Raw genomic sequence first — 16,323 nt, 5'->3', positions numbered from 1 at the left:
GAAAGCAGAGGTCAGGACAGAGGTCCCACGAGCGTCCCCAACTCACCTGGCCTTTTCCAGGAAGGTAGAACACGAAGGCTCCGATCCCCAAGGTTTATTGGGCAGAAATCCTTGGGTCTGAGGTGGTGGCAGCAGCTGTGACCCGGCCTCGAGGACGCCGTGAGGTACATGCAGGCGTGGGTGCAGTCCCTCCTCTTGCCTCAGGATCAGATGCCCGTGACCGTGTCCGTGAAGCAGGCCGCCAGCGGTCGAGTACAATGCTGGTTGTTCGGTTTGGAAAACAAAGTGGTGTCGTTTCTGGAGAAACCTGGTTGAGGGCTTTCCTCGGCATCTTGGGTCTTGTCCATTCTCGACGCCGGGGCTGGGCTCACGATGCGGGTGGGACGTGACCAACCACCCCTGGGCCCCACACCTGCTTCCAGCTCAGGGTCACTCAGGGTCACTCCAGCCCGGCCCCTCCTTCCGGCTGCCTGCATGGCCTCTGAGCTGCGCGGCTCTCACGGTCCCTGCGGTGAACACCGGGTCCGTTAGAGGTGCTCAAAGGCTGGCAGGCGCACAGGGCAAAGCCGGCCTTGAAAGAGGGACGTGCCGCACGAAGAGTGTCGTTTGCCGCGTGCCAAGCTCTGGGTCGGATCTTCTGACGGATCCTTCTCTGCGTCCCTGGCGGTTACCACGGAGGGGGATGAATAATTCATGGCCTCGCGCGGCCGGGCCTAACCAGCGGTAATTGGAGATCAGAGGCGTGAACAGCTCCTGGGCAGGCTCCGTGGCGCACTGCCAGGGGCTCCAGGACCTTAGCCGCCCCTTCCCGTCCTCTCGGGACCAGCTGCAGAGCAGCCTCCCTCCCTAGATGCTGGACAGGGCCGCAGGCCAGTTACGCTTATCTGGGGAGAGCCGGCAGTGGTTTGGAGAGATTCAGAAGAACGAGGTGCACCTCTGACTGTGGCCCACACTGCCGCCCAGGTGGACACCAGGAGGGGTGCCGTCCTCGCGGGGGCAGGACAGGACGGGGGGGGCGCCGTCCCCGCGGGGGCAGGACAGGACGGGGGGGGGCGCCGTCCCCGCGGGGGGGCAGGACAGCACAGGAGGGGGCAGCGTCCCCGCAGGGGCAGGAGACGGCCGCTGCTGATGGCCCTGCTCCGTCTGGCCCACTTGGGCGGTGGACGTGGTCTGGAGCCAGGGCTGCCCCGCACGGACTGCAGCGTCTCCCGTGCGGGGCCCTCACCCGGCGGGACCTCGGGCCTACGGGACTGTGGTCGTCGTCTGCCTGGAGATGTCGGTCGTGTCTGATGCTGTCGCCAGCTGGGGTTCCGTCGGCACTTCCCTCGCAGGTCGTGATGGCCATGACAGCGTTCACTCTTGAGATGGGAGAGGGGCCAGAGCGGAGCAGGAGGAAGCTGGGAAGAGGGTTTCTTCCTTTTTAAAAAATATTCGAAGGAGAAGGCGGTGAACAGAAAGGCGGGAGGAGGACGGCGAGTGGGGAGGCTGGTGCTTCTGGCTGAGGAGGACGGTCAGAGGACCCTCTTCTGGTAAGACAGACATTTGTTCTCCATCCATAGCTAGTGCAGAGGTCCTGGAGCCCTTTGTGATGACTCACTGTGTCTCACGTACATTTAACTTGGATTTGCAAATCTTTTGGAAGCAAACCGAGAAGACAGAGGGCTGGGAGGGAGCTGCTAGCTGTGCTCCCCACCAGGCAAGGATATGGCTTCCGACCAGAGTGGAGGTACGAGGCCGCCGGGGATAGGACAGCTGAGAGCCCTCTGGTTCCAGCCCCGCCCTCAGATGCAAAAGACAGGCCACAGGGACAGCGCGGTGCCATTCCAGCGCACGCGGCTGTGGGACTGAGCTGCCCGGAAGTCCGGGTCCCGGAATCCTGAGCAGGTGTCAGGTGGCAGCGTCAGTGCCCCAGGCATTAGTCCCCGGACAGACGCTTGCTGCTTGCAGGGGTTAAGATAAAGCGCCTGGAGTCCTTCACGGGGGTCCTCCCGGGGCTGAGCGTTTGGCGTTGGGACCTCTGCCCGCATTGGTCCTTTGTTAGGGGGGTCGTGGGGACTCGGCACGGCAGGCCGCTCCACCAGGTGCTTCGGGAGCAAACCGTGGGTGCCTACTAAATGAACCAGCATGCTGGCGGCCTTCTCCACCTGCCAGCCCCATCCCTCTTGGGCCTTCCGTGTGCGGGTGGCCTCCATGTCCCCTGGGCCCTTACTGCCCAGCCGGCCACTAGTGGGGAAGCGGCCCCAGCCCCAGCCTCCAGCCCAGGTGCTGGGAGCCTCCCCAAGTGGGCGGATGTCCAGAACCGGGCCTCGCGGGCTGTGGGCGGCTGTGAGCACTGGCAGCCGTGGAGCCGGGCGGCCCCCTGCGTGCACTGAGCCGAGCCCTGTACCCTTGGCTCTGGGGTCTACGGCTTTCTGTGCAGCCCTCTCGTCTCTCTTCTGCAGGCTCCGTGGGGACCCCGCTGCCAGCCGTGGAGGTGCGCATAGTCTCAGAAAACCCGAAGAAGGAGGGCCGCCCCTACGTGCTCCACGCGGAAGGAAACGAAAGGGAAACACAGGTGGGCAGCACGCGGGCATCGTGTGGCCGTGACCGCCCAGCCCCAGAGGGTGAGGCTCTCTGCTTCCAGTCTGAGCCCCCCTTGCGTGGGGACAGCTCCTTCCGGACAGCAGAGCTGCTGGTGTTTCCAGGCATCGTGGCCGTGTAGACAGTGCTGGGCCCGACCTCCAGTGCTCTGCCCCGCTGCCCCCAGGCTCCGTCCACCGGGACGCCATGAGGTGGGTCGTGACAGCCTCACAGAGCCCTTGTTAAAACGGAGGTTGTTGTAGGCGCCATCTGGTTAAAAGTACCGTGCTGGCGGGGTCCTGTCTCCACTTAGTGAAGCCGGGGTGGGTGTGCCAGCTCCGGGAGCCTCCTGAGGCCGGTGTGGGCGACTCCCAGAGCCCCAGACATGAAGGTTGCCCGGCTGCTGGAACGACTGCTGGCTCTCGCTGCTCCTCTGAGTTAACAAGGGTGAGGCAGGAGAAGGGGGTGTTCTGTCTTCCGCAGAGCATCCCGTAGGTACAGTCGACTGATGGCAAGGGAGCGGCAATCACGGAAGACCTCGGGGGCTGGGGGCTCGGATCCTGATGAAAGGAGGTGGTCTAAGCCGATGCGCGGCTGGACACCCCGTGGGAGTGGTCTCTGCTCGGAGAGGGCAGCCGCGTCTGTGGTCTTCGCGTCTGTGTCCAAAGTGAGGGGTCGAGGAGGCGGCCGAGCACACGGGTCGGTGGGTCAGGGTGCTTTTAGGTGTGACCCTGTGATAACGTTCACCGTGACGTGAGGAAGGTGTTCTGCCTGCCCGGGACCCCTCACCTGGGCCCCGTGTGGAGGGCCACCCCGTGGCCCCTCGCCAGGCTCCCGGGGCTTCTCCTCCCCGGTGGTGACAGGGCTCCAGGCCCACCCTTGCTCCCCTCCCTGGTGTGTGGGCAGGCTCCACGCTGGCCGTGCCTATGCCCCCACCCAGACCCACCTGCCATCCATGCGCCCACCCCACCCTTCCAGCACCATGGGCGTCCCTGACGCGACCAGCATGGCCTGTGTCATATCCTTGGGGTCTCTCACCCACCACCATCGGTCCCTCTTGTCTGTTGAGCAGGTGACGTCAGGTACGGGGCCTTCACGTGGGTTCCGTCTGGGCTCAGGTGACGCCTTTACTCCTCACAGCGAGGGGACCCAGAGCTTGGCAATGCCACCCGAGGCCTGAGGAACAGGCATGATGTCCACACTTCTCAGGGACAGGGAAGCCTGAGCAGGAGCGCGCTGGGTGCTGACAGGGAGTGGGAAGCACAGCGATGCCCAGGAGGCCTTCCCGGAGACCTCCCCGGGCCAGCCTGCTGGAGGCACCTTGACCTCGGGTTCTGTCATGTATTTTTTCCGGCCGGCCGGCAGGCGGGGGTCCTCAGTCTGGGCCAGGCGCAGTGTCCCCTGGAGCCACCTGGCCCAGAGACAGGTGTCGGCATCAATGGGGCCCAGAGGCAGTGTGGAGCGAGGTTTTCCCTGGGCCTCTGCAGCCCGGGGGCCCGTGGCGCTTCTCTAGCCAGAACCCAGGACCAGGAACCAGGAGTGAGTGGCCGGGGGGCCCTGGGGGTGGCTGGGCCAAGCGGTGCTTCCCAGACAGGAGGGAGAATCCACATTGGCTCCCACAGCCCCGGGGCAGGAGGGGGAGGAGCACATGCCTGGGGCTCCCAGGGCCGTGGCAGCGGGGTGGGGCTGGAGTCTGGGAAAGGCCTTGACTGCTCAGGAGGGGGGCTCACTTGTGGGCCCCATAGGGCACAGTCTGGGCTGCCACTGTTGGTCCTTGTGTGGTGAAACTGGCATGTCTCAGCCAGGTCCCCATCATGGGGTGGCTCTGGCTGTGGCCGGTTGGTGATGTGGCCAGCAGCCCAGGGCACCCCGTCATCCCTGCCGTGCACAGCTCTGTCCGGCAGGAGTCGGGGTGCTGCAGACGCAGGCCCCCCACCTGGATGGGCCTCCTGCTCTGCTGCCACAGTCTCATCTGGCTTCTGTTCCCTCTCCCTGCGGGGCCGCAGAGAGTCCCACAGCTGCCCTGGGGACCCCGTGCCTGTTTGCCACCGTGCGTCCACAAGCCATGGCCGCCCGCCGGCTTCACCTTTAAAATACGTCTCTGTCTGTGTATTTGTCTTCCAAGTGTTCACTCTCCGGAGAACCCAGTGCCTGCCGGCAGCACCGGGTCCATCAGCGGACAAATGCCACACAGCTGAAGGTCGCCGCTGTCCTCCACCCAGAAACATCTTCTGTGGCTGAGGACGCAGACACACCGCGCCTGGTGTCCGGGCCGGAGCAGGGCGGCCGCGGCGAGCTCAGCTTCGCCTTAAATTTCCCCTTAAAAATTAATTATCTTGTTTATCCATATGCTGTCATTGTGGCCAGCAGCCGGCTCGGCTGCCTCTTCTCCCGACGGCCACCAGCGTCTCCCAGGCTCCCCACCTGCGTCTTCTCCCACCCCTGCCTGTCACTGCCATCTGTCACAGCTGCGTGCCGCCAGCTGCTGCATGTGACCCACAGCAGGGCGAGGACTGGGGGCGGAGTGCCTGAGGGCCCAGGCTCTGGCCCTGCGACGGTGGGGGGGCAGGCCACCAAACTGGCCCACAGAGGCACTCACCTCGGACGAAGAGCAGCCCGTCAGCGGCCGTGTGTCCCTGGTCTCTTGGGAGGTGGTGGGTTGACCCCCTCTCCAGCAAGAAGCAGGTGGGAGGTGGCCCTGCCCCCCGCGGGGAAGCTTCACGGGGACGAGGAAGACCGGTGGCCCTGATGCACCGCACGAGCGCTGCGAGCACTTAGCCACCCCGTGCTTCGCTGTTCCCGACAACCTGAGCCTGCCCCCAGATACCCCCGAGAGGCGTCCTCCTTCCTGCCGTGGGCTTATCCTGTGTGAGCGTCCAGACCCTCCTGGTCCAGGCCACATCCTGAGGCCTGAGAAGTGGGCACCCACTCACCAGGACGCAGCGGGAGCCCACGGCCAAGGAGAGACCCACAGGCTCGAGAGCTCTGCCTCGGGTTCTGCCTCTCCTCGCCGGCCTCCGTGGTCCAGAGCCCCCCCCCACCCCCGCCTGCCTTCCCTCGCATCCTCCCACCACACCCCCCCCCTCAGAAGCGTGGAGCAGACCCCTCGTCATGAACGTGGGTAGGCATCGAGGGCCTTGCCCACACCTGCTGCTGATAGGGAAGACGGTCAGGCCGCCTTCAGATGAGAAGGCTTCCTTGAGGCCTGGGGTTTCTCTAGCACGGCCCCCGGTCAGAGTACGATGGGGGGGGGGGTGCTCGTGCAGAGATGCGATGCCCGAAGACCGGAGGCCCCTGTGAAAACAGCAGCTGCGTGTGTTGCCTGCCGGGCACCCGGGTCTGGCCCTCTGCCCTCTCCAGCCTGCACCTGCGTGTCCTTGGGAACACCGGGGTGCCCGGAGCTGCACACCTGCCCAGCCCTGCTCTCTTCCCAGCAGAGGTGGGTGTTAATGCTGAGTCCGTCGGAACCCCTGCGGGGCTCTTGCTCTGCTTGTGACCTGCTGGTCCAGGCGATGGGTCAGTCTAAGAGAATGTGTTGTGCAGGATTCACACCGCTCATTTTTCTGGTAGTGCTCCTCTCAGACGGCTCTGCTCCCCTGATTTGTCTTCCCTCGTGGTATCACCGCTCTCCTGTCTCTAAAATTCATGAACGTCAGCGAGTGAAATCAGATTGACCGTGTAGTCCAGGGTCTGTGCGATGAGTTGGGAGCGTGAGCCAGCGTGTGACGGGGGGTGTGTCTTTCGACCTTTATATCGCCGGATGACTTTTCTCTCTCCCTGAAAAAAAAAAAAAAAAATGCTTTGTCTTTTTCCTTTTGGGGGCAGGGGTGCATAAAGAAAATGATGGTGTATCTTGCTTTGCACTTGCTTTGCCTCGAGCCAAGATTCCCTGGCAAATCGGACAGGAATTAGGATTGGTAGAAGTGCCTGTGTTTGTGGTGTTGAAACTGTGGCGGGCGTCACACGTTCAGCGGGGTCTGTACACAGGTTGTATGCTCCCCATCGGTCTGTGTGTCTGGTTCTCCGACAACACCAGGCTTACGGTGGCTTTACGGTGAGTCTCAGAACGGTCGTGCTGTGCCACCAAGTTTATTCTCATTGAGTCGTCCTCGCTATTCTAGTTATTTTGTCTACCACACCAGCTTATTTTTAAAAGATTTTGTTTACTTATTTGAGAGAGAGAGCAAGCATGGGCAAGGGGGGCAGCCGAGAGAAGCAGACTTCCTGCTGAGTGTGGGGCTCAATCCCAGGACCCTGGGATCATGACCTGAGCCACCCAGGTGCCCCACCTGCCAAGCCAATTTTATAAATAGCTTGTCTCTATCTACAAAAAGTCCTCTTGGGGGCACCTGGGTGGCTCAGTCAGTTAAGTGACTGCCTTCCGCTCAGGTCATGGTCCCGGAGTCCCGGGATTGAGTCCCGCATCGGGCTCCCGGCTACATGGGGATCCTGATTCTCCCTCTGACCTTCTCCCCTCTCAGAGAGGAGAAATAAATAAATACAAATCTTTAACAGAAAAAAAAGTCCTCTTGGGATCTTGATCAAAATTGTATTAAATATGGAGTGCCTGGTTGGCTCAAAACACCCAACTCTTAGTTTCAGCTCAGGTCGTGATCTCAGGGTTGTGGGGTCGAGCCCCACGTCAGGCTCCCTGCTCAGCACGGAGTCTGCTTGAAGTTCTCTCCCTCTTCCTCTGCCCCTCCCATCATTCACATTCTCGTTCTCTTTTTCAAATAAATACATATTTTTTACAATTGCATTAAAGACGTGCCTGGGTAGCTCAGTCGTTAAGTGTCTGCCTTCGGCTCAGGTCATGTTCTCAGGGTCCTGGGATCGAGCCCTGTGTTGGGCTCCCTGCTCCTTGGAAACCTGTCTCTCTCTCTCTCTCTCTGTAATCACTTTCTCTATCTCTCTCTTCCTCTCTCAAATAAGTAAATCTTTAAAAAATAAGAACAAATTAAAAAAATAAAATTGCATTAAATCTGTAAATCAGTTTAGGGAGAATTAACATCTTCACTCTGCCAAGTCTTCTGATCCATGAACATGGTATGCCTCCGCACTCACTTAGGTCTGCTTTGGCGTGTGTCCCGCTAGGCTTATAACCAGGTATTTCTCTTCTCTTCTCCTTCCACCATCCTCCTCCTTTCCTTTTTCAGTCACTTTAGGTGTGGACTTTTCTGTTTGTTTTTGAACTGTTCATTGCTGGGGTATAAAAATATAATCAATTTTAGTATATTGGCTTCATATCCTTTAGTAATCTTGTTAAATTCTCTTTTTAGAGTTAGAAGGTATTTTTGTAGGTTTTTTAGGACTTTTTATATCAACAGTCATGTTTTCTCCAAGTATGAGTAGTTTTACTTCCTCCTTTTCAATCTGTATGTTTTCATTTCTTCTTCTTGTCTTAATTGCCCTGATGAGGATTTCCAGTGTGACGATGAATGGGAAGAGTATTAAAAATAACATTGGCTGTAGGCTTTTTGTGGATTCCATTCTACTTATGATTTGTTGAGTTCTTATTGTGAGTGGATGAAATGAAATATTTTCTTTTTTTTTTTTTTCCTGGAGGAGGGGAACGGGGAGAGGAAGAAGCAGGCTTCCAAGGAACAGGGAGCCCAACGTGGGGCTCAGTCTCATGGCCCTGAGATCATGACCTGACGCGAAATCAAGACTCGGATGGTTACCCAGCTGAGCCCCCCTGGTGCTCCTGGATGACGTATTTCCAGATGCTTTTTTACATCCACTGGTTTTTCCTCATTAGGCTGCTAATATAGTAGATCACATCGTTTGATTTTCTAGTATTGAATCAGCCTCGCATTCCTGGGACAAACCCCACTTGCTTGTGGTGTGTCATTTATTTTAGATGTGCTGGATTGGGTCTGCCAGCATTTCGCTGAGGGTGTTTTCATCTAAGGTTTCCTTTTGTTGTGCTTCTTTATCCTGTTTGGGTATCAGGGTAGTGCTAGCGTCATAAAGTGAGTTGGGAATTATTCCCTCCTCTTGTGCTTTCTGCATATAATTGGTATTAGATACATATTGAAATGTTGACTAGAATTTACCAGTGAAACGATCTGGGCTCAGAGGCTTCTTTTTTGGAAGATTTTTAACTATGATTTCATTTTCTTTAATTGTTATAGGACTATTCAGGTCCTCTAAAGCATCCTGGGTGAATTTTGGTAGAGTGTGGTTTTTTTTTTTTTTTAAAGATTTTATTTATTTATTTGACAGGGATCACAAGTAGGCAGAGAGGCAGGCAGAGAGAGTGAGAGGGAAGCAGGCTCCCTGCCGAGCAGAGAGCCCGATGCGGGACTCGATCCCAGGACCCCGGAACCATGACCTGAGCCGAAGGCGGTGGCTTAACCCACTGAGCCACCCAGGCGCCCCGGTAGAGTGTGGTTTTTGAGAAATTGATCCATTTAAGTTGTTGGATTTTTGCACACAGTGTTTCTCAGAGTCTCCTTATTCATCCTTTCGTGCCTGTGTGGTCTGAAGTAGCGCCTGCCCATTAATCTCATGGACAGTGTGGTCTGAGGTAGCACCTGCCCATTTCTCTCGTGGACACTGTGTGGTCTGACGGAGCGCCTGCCCGTTTCTCTCGTGGACACTGTGTGGTCTGAGGTAGTGCCTGCCCGTTAATCTCGTGGACAGTGTGGTCTGAGGTAGTGTCTGCCCGTTTTTCTCATAGACACTGTATGGTCTGAGGTAGCGCCTGCCCGTTTCTCTCGTGGACAGTGTGGTCTGAGGTAGCTCCTGCCCGTTTCTCTCGTGGACACTGTGTGGTCTGAGGTAGCGCCTGCCCGTTTCTCTCGTGGACAGTGTGGTCTGAGGTAGTGTCTGCCCGTTTTTCTCATAGACACTGTATGGTCTGAGGTAGCGCCTGCCCGTTTCTCTCGTGGACAGTGTGGTCTGAGGTAGCGCCTGCCCGTTTCTCTCGTGGACAGTGTGGTCTGAGGTAGCGCCTGCCCGTTTCTCTCGTGGACAGTGTGGTCTGAGGTAGCGCCTGCCCGTTTCTCTCGTGGACAGTGTGGTCTGAGGTAGCGCCTGCCCGTTTCTCTCGTGGACAGTGTGGTCTGAGGTAGCTCCTGCCCGTTTCTCTCGTGGACACTGTGTGGTCTGAGGTAGCGCCTGCCCGTTTCTCTCGTGGACAGTGTGGTCTGAGGTAGTGTCTGCCCGTTTTTCTCATAGACACTGTATGGTCTGAGGTAGCGCCTGCCCGTTTCTCTCGTGGACAGTGTGGTCTGAGGTAGCGCCTGCCCGTTTCTCTCGTGGACAGTGTGGTCTGAGGTAGCGCCTGCCCGTTTCTCTCGTGGACAGTGTGGTCTGAGGTAGCGCCTGCCCGTTTCTCTCGTGGACAGTGTGGTCTGAGGTAGCGCCTGCCCGTTTCTCTCGTGGACAGTGTGGTCTGAGGTAGCTCCTGCCCGTTTCTCTCGTGGACACTGTGTGGTCTGAGGTAGCGCCTGCCCGTTTCTCTCGTGGACAGTGTGGTCTGAGGTAGTGTCTGCCCGTTTTTCTCATAGACACTGTATGGTCTGAGGTAGCGCCTGCCCGTTTCTCTCGTGGACAGTGTGGTCTGAGGTAGCGCCTGCCCGTTTCTCTCGTGGACAGTGTGGTCTGAGGTAGCGCCTGCCCGTTTCTCTCGTGGACAGTGTGGTCTGAGGTAGCGCCTGCCCGTTTCTCTCGTGGACAGTGTGGTCTGAGGTAGCGCCTGCCCGTTTCTCTCGTGGACACTGTGTGATCTGAGGTAGCGCCTGCCCGTTTCTCTCATGGACAGTGTGGTCTGAGGTAGTGTCTGCCCGTTTTTCTCATAGACACTGTATGGTCTGAGGTAGCGCCTGCCCGTTTCTCTCGTGGACAGTGTGGTCTGAGGTAGCGCCTGCCCGTTTCTCTCGTGGACAGTGTGGTCTGAGGTAGCGCCTGCCCGTTTCTCTCGTGGACAGTGTGGTCTGAGGTAGCGCCTGCCCGTTTCTCTCGTGGACACTGTGTGATCTGAGGTAGCGCCTGCCCGTTTCTCTCATGGACAGTGTGGTCTGAGGTAGTGTCTGCCCGTTTTTCTCATAGACACTGTATGGTCTGAGGTAGCGCCTGCCCGTTTCTCTCGTGGACAGTGTGGTCTGAGGTAGCGCCTGCCCGTTTCTCTCGTGGACAGTGTGGTCTGAGGTAGCGCCTGCCCGTTTCTCTCGTGGACAGTGTGGTCTGAGGTAGTGTCTGCCCGTTTTTCTCATAGACACTGTATGGTCTGAGGTAGCGCCTGCCCGTTTCTCTCGTGGACAATGTGGTCTGAGGTAGCGCCTGCCCGTTTCTCTCGTGGACAGTGTGGTCTGAGGTAGCGCCTGCCCGTTTCTCTCGTGGACAGTGTGGTCTGAGGTAGCGCCTGCCCGTTTCTCTCGTGGACACTGTGTGATCTGAGGTAGCGCCTGCCCGTTTCTCTCATGGACAGTGTGGTCTGAGGTAGTGTCTGCCCGTTTTTCTCATAGACACTGTATGGTCTGAGGTAGCGCCTGCCCGTTTCTCTCGTGGACAGTGTGGTCTGAGGTAGCGCCTGCCCGTTTCTCTCGTGGACACTGTGTGATCTGAGGTAGCGCCTGCCCGTTTCTCTCATGGACAGTGTGGTCTGAGGTAGTGTCTGCCCGTTTTTCTCATAGACACTGTATGGTCTGAGGTAGCGCCTGCCCGTTTCTCTCGTGGACAGTGTGGTCTGAGGTAGCGCCTGCCCGTTAATCTCGTGGACAGTGTGGTCTGAGGTAGCGCCTGCCCGTTTCTCTCGTGGACAGTGTGGTCTGAGGTAGCGCCTGCCCGTTTCTCTCGTGGACAGTGTGGTCTGAGGTAGCTCCTGCCCGTTTCTCTCGTGGACACTGTGTGGTCTGAGGTAGCGCCTGCCCGTTTCTCTCGTGGACACTGTGTGGTCTGAGGTAGCGCCTGCCCGTTTCTCTCGTGGACAGTGTGGTCTGAGGTAGCGCCTGCCCGTTTCTCTCGTGGACACTGTGTGATCTGAGGTAGCGCCTGCCCGTTTCTCTCGTGGACAGTGTGGTCTGAGGTAGCTCCTGCCCGTTTCTCTCGTGGACACTGTGTGGTCTGAGGTAGCGCCTGCCCGTTAATCTCGTGGACAGTGTGTGTCTTCTGCTTTTTTTGTTGTTACCCTTCCTAGATGTTTATCTGTTACTGAACCGTTTTCAAAGAACTTGGTTTTGGATTCCGTGAGTTTTCTCTATTACTTTCCCCTTTCCCAGTTCACGCATTTACTGGCCAGACCTTCCTCAGCTCCGTGGGGGCTCGCCCTGCCCCCCACAAATTCTGATGTGTTTTCATTTCCATTCAGTTCCAAATATTTTCTGATTTTCTTATATCCCTTAAGACATCTTGGACTCATGGATTATTTGAAGCATGTTTGTTTTCCAAGTGTTTGGAGATTGTTATGTTTCTGTTACTCATTTTTAGTGTAATTCTGTTATAGTCAAAGCATATTGGATACAATTCCAGTTCTCTTAAATTTGTGAAAGTGTGTGTGTGCCCCCAAACGTGGCCTTCCTGGTGGACGCGCATGCTTCTGGTAGGGCTGCAACACAGACATCAGGCCACCGACCGTGGTCGGTGCTGCCCGGCCCCACTGCTCTGTGAGCGTCGGTCCAGTTCTTGGGTGGGGGGGTGGGAGGGATATGTGTGACTCCCCCACCATCCTTGTCTGTTTCTGCTTTTGCATTTTTGCTGATGTATTTTGAAAGTCTCTTACTTGGTGAATGCATGCGTTTAATTGTTCTGTCGTCTCGGTGACCTGACCGTCCAGTCATCAGTCCTTTGCTCGTATGTTGAGTTTGGCTGGTGTTGTTGAAGCTGTGGTCAGTGTACTTTGTGTACTTTGTGTACAGTGTACTTTGCTCTGATCAGTGTCCGTGCTGTGCGTGGCCCTGTCCCCTCGCTTCTCACCTGCCTGTGGCGCTGCCCTGGAGGTGAGTTTCTCACAGATGGTGTAAGGTTGGATCACGTACGGCTTTTCAGTCCAGTCCGCAGTCTTCTGATTGGCATGTCCAGAACAGTGCTTACATTTGACCTGGTGGTTGAGATGCTCGAACTTCTCCCGCCGCCGCGTGCTGCCCCCTCGGCTCCGTGGCGCTCAGCTGCCCTTTCAGACCTCTTTGAACTCATTCCTCAGTATCACACTGTCATTCAGCGCTGGAGTTCCTGACCTTATGCTCTTGGACAGGTTTCATAGTTCTGGGGGCTACGATACGTATTGAGACCTGCTCAGACCAGTCCTCACCAGTCCTGGAGAAACAGAACTGCTACGGTCAGAGAGAAGACGTTCAGTGACCCTTGTTGGAGGTGGTGAGGCAGACGGGACTCAGGACCACGGGGAAGCTGTGGGCCCCCCGCAGCCAGGTGTCCCAGCTCTGAGTGTCGCGCGGGCCAGTGGACGTTCACTCCCAAGCAGCGGGTGGGGTCAGCGGGTGGAGACTTGCTGAGGGGACACGTCAGGGCTGAGTGGGGATTCTGGCTAAACCGACCTGTCAGGATCTCTTCTGAGGGCAGGCTGGGGTGATCAGATGTCACCTGGGGGTGATAGCAGATTTGAGGGTGACGGGTATCAGGGTGGGGGGCTCCTGCTGAACTGACGGAGCGGGGTTCTTGCTAGAACCGGATGTCACAGGAGGGGCCCACGTGGCCTAGGAGAAGCTTCGGGAGCCCGACTGCAGCCTGGTCAGGCACAGAATCCTGGTCACTTTGCCGTCTCCCTCTGCAGCCTGGTTGTCATGTGGAATCCTGCATGGGGGGTAAAGCCGGTGAGGCAGTGTTACCGTGTTTGCTTTCTGCCTTCTAAACTGTTTTAAAGAACTCGTGAGCAGCAGAATGGTCAGTGTTACTCACCCAAGGATTTACTGATTCTGTTGGTTTTATTTCATTTCTGAGTTTTCATGTTAACTGTGGCATCATTTCCCTTCTGTCTGAGGAACGTTCCCTGGTAATTCCTTAGGTGAGACCAGTTGGCCACAAGTTCTGTTGGTTCTTCTGTATCTACAGGTGTCTTTGTCTTTTCCTCCATCCTGAACGTTACTTTTTTTTTTTTTTTAAGATTTTTATTTATTTATTTGTGTGAGAGAGAGAGAGAGAGAGCGCGCGCGCATGAGCTGGGGGGAAGGGCTGAAGGAGAGGGAGAAGCAGACTCTGCTGAGCAGGGAACCTGACGCGGGGCTCCGTCCCAGGACCCCAAGATCATGACCTGAGCCGAAGGCAGACGCTTCACCGACGGAGCCCCCCAGGCATCCTCTGCTCGTTACTTTCCCTGGATCTGGGATTCGGGGCTGATGCTTGGGAGTAGGTCCCCCATTTCCGGCAAGAAGATGGTCTCGCCATCTCGGCAGCAGTGGGAAGATGGGTGAAATAAAGTCTGGTTTGGTTGGAAAACAGACATCCTCCAGGCAGGCCGGACGGCTGGGCCCTGACGTGGGGAGTGGGCTGCGGTGTCAGCGGAGGGCTGTGGGGGCTGGACCGGCTCTGGTCGGCCGCCCGCCGTCGGCCTTGGAAGTGTGGACTGCGTCCAGGCCTCAGACGATGAGCCCGACAGTTTGACAGCCTTTTCAAAGGGATGATTCTTCCCCAGAATAAGTTCATTCCGGGTGGGAGCGGATGCTTCAGAACGGAGGGTCCCTGGCCTCCGTTCGGTCACCTTTGCTCCGTGTGAGGACGGCCCCCCGCAGGGCCTCCGCAGGTGCACGTGCTCTGCGCCTTTTCCTGGCTTCGCTGGAGCCCTTCTCCGTTTCTTACAAAGCCCTGCCTCCCTCCTGCGCTGCCCTGCCCTGTGGTCACAGCGGCCCCCCGCCGCCCCCAGGACCACGTGATCTGGGCGCCGCTCTGTCCCGGGCACCTGAGGCTGGCCCGTCCTCTCTTGCGTGGCTGCGGGCTCGGCTTCCTTCTCCCCAAGCAAAATGACCACGTCCAGAAGGCCCCACGGGAGCCGCCGGAAGCAGATGTGTGCTGTGGCGGCTGGCCATGTCCCCGAACCTCCCGTGTGCCATGGAGTGGGCAGGAAACACCCTGAAAAGGGAGAGTCTTCGATGCCAGGAGCGCACTCTGAGACGTGGACGGGCAGCTCAAGTCCAGCCAGGCCCTGTGACGTGGGTCAGCGACTCTTGGCTTCGAGTCTGGAGGATGAACACGGGGACGCACACTCCCTGCCGTGGTGTCCAACTGAGGTCCAGTGTTGAAAGATGCATCTTCAATCATTTCCAAAGAAGTGTCCGATTTCAGAAGAAGGTGTGGTGAGGGGGGTCACGAGAAAGGTGGGGCCCCCCATCCTGAGAGGGGTCCACTGTCTCCCACGCTGCAGGTGACCCCAGGGTTCAGGGAGAAGGAAGGGGAGCTGTTGGTCAGAGGGCCATCCGTGTTCCGAGAATACTGGGACAAACCAGAAGAAACGAGACGTGCCTTCACCTGGGATGGCTGGTTCAAGACAGGTAGGAGGGGGACCAGTGGGGGGGCAGCCTAGACACCCCAGGATCTTCTGTCCGGGGCAGAGATGGGGTGGGATGCACTCTGTGTCTCCCGTCTTCGAGGCTGCGTCCTCACCCTGCCCCAGGGCCCCAGCAACCTCTAGAAGGAGGGTCGCGGCAGGGCCTGGATATAGAGAGCCTCCTCGGCCCTTCCCCCGCCTGCCCCGAGCCCCGCTTTATAAATCGTCTTGCCCATCCCCACCCCCCAGGGTCCAGGTCCTTCTGGCAGAATATGGTTCCTTGTTCTTTTGGGTCATTTTCCATTATTCTCCCCCAACGCCCGGGGGGCCCTGTGCTTGGTGTACCCGTGGTCCCTTCCAGCAGGACCCAGAGCTGCTCAGGGTCCCCCGGCTCCCTCCTTGGACGCAGTGGTCCCGAAATGGGGACTTGGAAGCAGACACTGAACATTACAGTTGTAGCTCACTGAGAACGACCTCCTGGCGGGTAGGTGGCCGGGTTTGGGCGGTTCCTCCTTTCTTTTTGCCTGTCTGTATTTGTACAACTTTGTTGCTGACAGTGCATCGTTGCATAGTGACCTCCGGACAGTATTTTCCGAAAAGAGAGGCTTGCTTCATGCACCACCACGTGCGGCCCCACCGTCAGAAGTCTGCCTCCATCCCTGTCCTGCGGGGCGCAGAGCCGAGGAGCGGGGCAGCGGGGGGGGGCGGGCGGCCGTGCGCCTCTCAGAGGGATGGCGGCCGTGGTCCTTAGTCTCGCGGCCACACAGCGTTTGCTTGGGCCCCTCGCTGGGCTCGGGTCGGCGTGGGTCTGGGGGAGTGGGAGATCTTGTGTCCACTCTCCTCTGCTGCTGTCACAGTCCTGAGGTCACCGAGTGGCAGAGCAGGGACTCGTGGACCCTGGCAGTCTCAGGGTCTGTGGCGGCTCCCGACACAGGTGAGGGTTTGGTTTGAAGGCGGCCAATGGAGGGTCTTCCTGGTGGGGGTGTCAAGGACCCCCTTCCTCTCTGCCTGCCAGGTGGCACTGGGTCCACACTTCGTGGTCCTGGCCAGTCCCACATCCACCCCGTGGTCCCGGGGCGTGTCTGTGGTTCTCGGCTCTGCGCCTGCAAAGCGTGCGTCCCGGCGGCCTCTAGGGGCGGTGTCCAGGCTCCCCATCCCTTATGCCGGACACAGGACGTGGGCATGTGATGGTTAGGGAGGGCTGGCAGCGTGGACGTGTGTCAGCCTTCAGAGCAAGGCTGGACCTTGGGAACCTGATGCGGGAGCAGAGTGTTCTGTGGTCGGGCCCCGGGAGCCCTGGTCCCGTTTCTCGGGACGTCCTGTCC

The 16,323-nt window shown here is 58.2% G+C and overlaps 1 protein-coding gene across 10 annotated transcripts in view; it reads left to right on the top strand.

The window, feature by feature from the left end:
• ACSF3 (acyl-CoA synthetase family member 3) overlaps positions 1–16,323 on the top strand; it is a 53,687-nt gene that overhangs the window by 25,271 nt on the left and 12,093 nt on the right. For 8 of the 10 annotated variants that reach the window (XR_013968353.1, XM_080829441.1, XM_080829443.1 and 5 more), the window contains 2 exons: positions 2,442–2,554; positions 14,876–15,002. Coding sequence is in view for 7 of the 10 variants with exons in the window: in XM_080829441.1 (XP_080685567.1) it covers positions 2,442–2,554; positions 14,876–15,002 (240 nt within the window). In the remaining 3 variants the exon portion in view is untranslated. Of the gene's footprint in view, positions 1–2,441; positions 2,555–14,875; positions 15,003–15,359; positions 15,483–16,323 lie in introns of all 10 variants that reach the window. The other 2 variants (XR_013968354.1, XR_013968355.1) reach the window with 2 other exon arrangements.

The sequence above is a fragment of the Martes martes genome, assembly GCF_963455335.1.
Source record: "Martes martes genome assembly, chromosome: 17".
Taxonomy (NCBI): Eukaryota; Metazoa; Chordata; class Mammalia; order Carnivora; family Mustelidae; genus Martes; species Martes martes.
Note: the sequence above shows the minus strand (reverse complement) of the source record. Positions and strands in the feature narration are given on the sequence as shown.